Source organism: Camelus dromedarius, chromosome 7 (assembly GCF_036321535.1).
Source record: "Camelus dromedarius isolate mCamDro1 chromosome 7, mCamDro1.pat, whole genome shotgun sequence".
Lineage (NCBI taxonomy): Eukaryota > Metazoa > Chordata > Mammalia > Artiodactyla > Camelidae > Camelus > Camelus dromedarius.
Genome location: NC_087442.1, coordinates 36,776,810 through 36,782,809, shown reverse-complemented (window position 1 = coordinate 36,782,809; position 6,000 = coordinate 36,776,810). Strand labels below are relative to the sequence as shown.

Below are 6,000 nucleotides of genomic sequence, written 5' to 3'. Positions count from 1 at the left end.
TTCCTCCCATCCCCAAGCAACTGCTGATCTGCTTTCTCTCTATAGAGACTAGCTTATATCTTTCAGAGTTTTGTATAAATGGAGTCATGCAATATGTTCTCTGTTTTTTTAATCTGGCTTCTTTCATTAGTATGATTTTGAGATTCTTCAATATTTGTGGCTATTAATAGTTTGTCTTTATCACTGAGTAGTATTCCTTCATATGTATATACCACAATTTGTTTATATACTTTCTACTGGTGGATTGGGGTTGTTTCTGGGTTTTGGCTATAATGAAGTTCCAATTAAAATCCATGTACAAGATTTTAGGTTTTATGCTTTCATTTCTCTTTTGGTAAATACCTACAAATGGATGGTTGGGTTGTATGGCAGATGTATGTTTAACTTTTTAAGAAACTGCCAAACTGATTTCAAAAGTCACTGTACCGTTTCATGCTCCCACTAGCAATGTATGAGAGCGTCAGTTGCTCCACATCTTCATCATCATTTGGTGTGGTCAGTCATTTTAAATTTAGCCATCCTGTTTTGGGTTTTTGTTTGTTTTAACACACAGTAGTTTAGCTGCCTTTTGACTTCATTTCTGAAAGAGGGAACATATGCTTAGGTTTACAGGGAATAAAGCCAGATTATACCTGTTGTGATGGTGAAGTCAGTAGTGCCCCCCTTACCCTCTAAAGTGTCCTGACCTGGTTTGGATAATACAATATGTGGTTTCTCTACTTCTAGCCCAACCAGCAAGGCTCCCAGGCTGTCCATCCACAGCCATGAAGGCCCATTAAGGCATTCTGATCAACAAAGATCTTTCCTTCCTCTAACATTTTCTGTTTAAACATTTTCTTCCCTTATCACAACAGGACTGCAGGAGGAAAGGAGAGGTATAATGTAGCTTAGTGCTGGAGCTGGGGAGCCAGAGGAGGAGATAGATGGAGGGGGTCAGACCAGGTCCTGATGACATCCTGATGAGCTGGATGCAGTCACACACGACACAGGTAAGAGCTATTCCTTAACTTTTCTGCACAAGAACCCAGAAATCCCCCCACCCCTTTTTGGTCTAGTTTGACTTGGATTCCTGTCACTGGCAATTAAGAGTCCTGACTAGTATATACACAATCAGAAAGGCAACAGAATTTTGCCAAGACTTTTCTGGCTCTCATTTCACATCTGAAGTACTTCTGCCTTCCCTGAGAGTGACTTTTTGCTGATCTAGCCTGGGGAATTTAAAGTCAGAGCATCGGTCACATTGTTTGGGGATGAAACTTCAGAGGTCACTGAATACCCAGGGTCAAAGTATTCAACGGTATCACCACATGGTTTGTTTAACCGAGTATTCCAGCTTCGTGTATTCAATGTAATGTAGAAGACTTTTTAATCTTTAACCAAATTGTCATTTAGTACTATGATCCAAAAACTGTTCTGAATTTGGGAAGTAACCTCCATTTCCAACTAGCATGTTCTTCCTTCTTAATGACTAGATTTAATACTTATAGAAAATATCTATATTTACTCGGAGCGCTGAACAGGCAAAGAGCAGCGCTGCTAGTGACCTACGCGAACACATCTCTAATCGGTGGTGCGAGCTCCCTCCTAGTAGCACAATGAATTGCTCGCGTTGTTTTTTTGAGGACCTCTCTCTGTAAGCAGTGCAAGGGTAATACTCTGGTGGAAGAAAAGAGGAGGCCGAAAGTAGGGGGCAGACTTTATAAAGATTCATTCAGTCCTTTCTCGAACATTCTCAGACAGAACTGAGAGAGGCCCCTGAGCCGCAGCGGTGACCCCCGCCCCGATAGGGAGTGCCCTAGCTCTGTCCCCACGCCCCAAACACGGACTAAACTCGGGCTGGAGGCCCGGCAGCGTCTGCTGCGCGCCCCTCGGTGCCGCCCGCCGAAAAGCAGCCGGGCAGGTCTCGCCTCGGGCGAGACTAGAAAGCCCCCATTCCGCACAACCAGCCTTTGATCCGCGATAGCAACACAAGTTTAGGAGCAGCCGCCACCAGTACAGCTTCTGGGTGACCCGCCGCTGCCGCTGTGGCGTCAGCTCCGCCTCCTCAGTCCCTAAACCCCGCCTCCGCGCTCCAGGGCCACGCCCCTCTCGCTATGGCCCCGCCTCCTCGCTCCTCCCCCACTACTCCCGTTCCGTCACCACCCCTCAAGCGCTCGGGTCAGCCCTCTCGCAGCATAGCCCCACCTCTTACACTTCTGGGCCGCGCATTCCACCGCCTCGAGTCCTGTCCCCGCCCCCGCGGTCCGTGGCCCCACCCCTCGCGCTCCAGGCCCCGCCCCCACGCTCTCGGGTTCCGCTCTCCCGGGTCCAGGCCTCGCGCTCGGGCCCCGCCCCCACGTGCCCTCGGAGTCCCGGGGAGGGGTTGGCGCGCGGGAGAGGCGTGGCCATGGTGCCGGCGGAGGCGCGGGCGTCGCGGCCGGGACTTTGGCTTTGACACGGACAGCGATCGGGAGCCGTGGCTCTTGTGCCGGGGTCTGGACGCAGTTCTTGCGGATCCGACGCCCGAGTCCCGGGCAAGACCCTTTCTTTGCCTAGATCAACGCAACTGCGGCAACGCCGTAAGTCCTGGTGCAGCCGCAAGACTAAGTGCAGCCGTGGCGGCCGAATTTCACCGCCGCTGCCGCCTTGGCGAAGCCCTGCAGCTCCTGCCGGTTTTGGGAGAGCGACTCTTAAGAGTTTCTCCAGCAGAAAGAGCTGGGACGCCCGGCCGGAGGCGGTGTGGGAGGGATCCCGCGATCCGCCCCTGACCCGCAAACGCACGGGCACTAGGGCTGGAGGCAGGGGGCCCTTGCTGTCCCGGGCTGGGCTCAGGCTTCGGAGCCGCAGGTGGAAGGCGGACGCCCTGGAGGAGCGGCTGAGAGGTAGGGCGCGGGGACCAGCGGCGGGTCTGGTGGGGGTCGAGAAACCCCTTCTCTGTGTCCGCACTAGTGAGGACGGAATTCCCAAATTGCAGATGGCGCTGAGTCTCAGGCGCAGAGGGTGGGGGATGCACCCTCCCTTATACCCGAGAGCCCAAATGGGGGCGACCAAAGGCCCCGGGGCTGGGAGAGTTGAGAGAGGCGGGGAGGAGAGGTGTAGGCTGATGGGGCTAGGTCTCTTTCCAAGAGAAGCGGCTTACAGCGTTTTTGGACCCCAATGTGATAAAAATTGGACCTCACCACAGGGTAGATCCTCATGGGCCTGCCCCCTTGTGTGTGTGTTTTCTGGGCTTCACAGACGGGCAACAGCCCTGGAATCCTGGTTAAGAACTCCAGCTTTAGGTAGGGAGTGCTAATACAAACTGATTAATTGATTCAATCGATCTGTGTGTTTATTGATTTGTTTTCCAGGTGGCCAAGTGAAAGGTGCTTTTGGATGGTATGGGCATGGAGATTTAGTGTTTGTGGTAACCATTTCATCCCCCGAATCCTGCACCTTCCCTTCTGTACCTGTGGGGTCTACTGGGCTTCCTCCCTAGCCAGAGAGTTCTGCGGTGGTGAGGCCTTCCTGGGCCCCTGATCCTGGCTGGCCATGGGGAGCACCCTTGGCTGCCACCGCTCCATCCCCCGGGACCCCTCGGACCTGTCCCATAGTCGCAAGTTCAGCGCGGCCTGCAACTTCAGCAACATCCTGGTGAATCAGGAGCGGCTCAACATCAACACCGCCACGGAGGAGGAGCTGATGACCCTGCCTGGGGTGACGCGTGCGGTGGCACGCAGCATCGTGGAGTACCGTGAGTACATCGGTGGCTTCAAGAAGGTAGAGGACCTGGCACTGGTCAGTGGCGTGGGTGCCACCAAGCTGGAGCAAGTCAAGTTCGAGATCTGCGTGAGCAGCAAGGGCAGCTCCGCGCAGCACTCTCCCAGCTCTCTGCGGCGGGACCTGCTGGCGGAGCAGCAACCTCACCACCTGGCCGCCGCCGTGCCCCTCACCCCTCGTGTCAACATCAACACCGCCACTCCAGCTCAGCTTATGAGCGTGCGAGGCCTCACGGAGAAGATGGCCGTGAGCATCGTGGACTACCGCCGCGAGCATGGGCCCTTCCGCAGCGTCGAGGACCTGGTGAGGATGGGCGGCATCAATGCCGCCTTCCTGGACAGGATACGGCACCAGGTGTTTGCCGAGAGGTCCAGGCCCCCGTCCACCCACACCAACGGGGGCCTGACCTTCACTGCCAAGCCTCACCCCAGCCCCACCTCGCTGAGCCTGCAGAGTGAGGACCTGGACCTGCCGCCGGGGGGGCCTACACAGATCATCTCCACCCGGCCTTCGGTGGAGGCCTTTGGAGGCACAAGGGATGGGCGGCCTGTGCTGAGGCTGGCCACCTGGAACTTGCAGAGCTGTTCCGTGGAGAAGGCCAACAACCCCGGGGTGCGAGAGGTGGTGTGCATGACACTCCTGGAAAACAGGTGAGGGCAAGAATCACCTAGGGTGCTGGGCATGAAGCAGCTCCTGCGTGGTCTCATTTGTGCATGCAAATGAGCGGACTTTTGGAGGGGAGGTTAGGGAGAGGGCAAGATTATTTAATCAGTGTTCTTGAGGCCCCAGCCAGTATTGTGCAGTGTTCTGACTGGCTGAGCTCTCCTGCTCCAGAATTTTCTGCATACAGCTGTCTGGGCTTGAGGACTGTATCTTGAACATGGCATATCTGATATCAATTCCTAAATTTGGGGTAGGTGGAGATTGTATTTATTGGTGTTACTGCTTTGGAGAATGTTGGTTAGCTCACAAGACTTCATGGGGTTTACTCCAGACCAGGCACACTCAGAGCCTGGAAACTATTGCAGTTTTGCATGTGAGAAGTAGCTAATTGGATTTTTTTTTTTTAATGGGAGGCAAAGTCACATTTGTCCCACTAAATATGCCTATTTGTGTGTAGAAAACCAACTTAAAAACCAGGTATTTGCAAACACACGCACTATGTATATTTACCAAAATGCTGTAAATGAATCACTCTTCATTCTTTTTCCTTATTTAGCCTGAAGTTGGTTTTCAGGCCCACAATTGCAGCCCCAAATGTATGCAACCTCTCCTCTCCCATAGCCAGAAAAGGCCAAGCTGATGTGTGGTGAATATCAGCCACACTTTCTCATTTGAACTGTAGAGGAGAGTTGTAGGATGAGCTCTTGTCACTGAGTGTTTACATCGTTCACAGCACTGCTCTCTGTAGGAACTTCCTTGAATGACCCCCCCAAAGCAAAGTAATATTATTGTAGCAGTAACTCCAGCTGTTAGTGAAATAGCGTATTATATAAAATAATCAGCTTTGGGAAGGAAAGAAATATTTCTAATGGTCCCTGCCAGGTCACAACCCCCTGATCCTGGTCTGGAGGGATCTTGCCCTGTCACCCACCAGAGATGCAGTCGGCTTGGGGTTGCTTGCTGCTTTCTTTTGTATTGGATGGTTGGTGAGGCTGGCAAGGCGGCAGTTTGGTGACATGAAGGGAGTTCTTGGTGGGAAATCACAGTGCATTATGGGAGAGCATGAGGATAAATGAGTGAGGAGAAAAGCAGGTCACAGCGTTTCCCTGGCACCGTCCCGGTGGCATGCTCTTGTCACTGAGCATTGAGGGACCTCGCAGCAGCTCAGAGAACGGGACCTGGGGAACCCCTGAGTGCTCTTCCTGCACTACCATGTCCTCTGGTTTGCATCATAACTCACTCCTTTTGCAAAATCATCTTGTGCACAGGTGAGAACGGGACTTAGCCCTGGGGGATATTGTTGGATGATTGTTCTCTTCGTCCACTATGGACAAAGGGGAACGGAGGAGGTGGAGGGATGGCTGTTTAATTCCTTTCAGGGGTTTTCTTAAGGCTCAGTTTGCGGGGGTGGAGGAGGATGAGTCAGGATCTGAAGTTGTCCCAGTGGGAATGAGAGACCGGGTAGCCCTTGCCCACTTAACTATGACAGTGATTTTTCAAGCGCAGTCTCTGGACCAGCATCAGCAACTAACTCAGAAACTCTGGGCTTCTGTGTTTTCATGCCCCCTCAGGGTGGTTCTGATACCCACTGAAGTTTGA

The 6,000-nt window shown here is 52.9% G+C and overlaps 1 protein-coding gene across 2 annotated transcripts in view; it reads left to right on the top strand.

Annotated features, from left to right (window-relative positions):
• Window positions 1-2,387: 2,387 nt before the first annotated feature.
• EEPD1 (endonuclease/exonuclease/phosphatase family domain containing 1) overlaps window positions 2,388-6,000 on the top strand; it is a 104,632-nt gene continuing 101,019 nt past the window's right edge. For both annotated transcript variants that reach the window (XR_010381615.1, XM_064487445.1), the window contains exons 1-2: window positions 2,388-2,861; window positions 3,330-4,388. Coding sequence is in view for 1 of the 2 variants with exons in the window: in XM_064487445.1 (XP_064343515.1) it covers window positions 3,511-4,388 (878 nt within the window). In the remaining variant the exon portion in view is untranslated. The remainder of the gene's footprint in view (window positions 2,862-3,329; window positions 4,389-6,000) is intronic.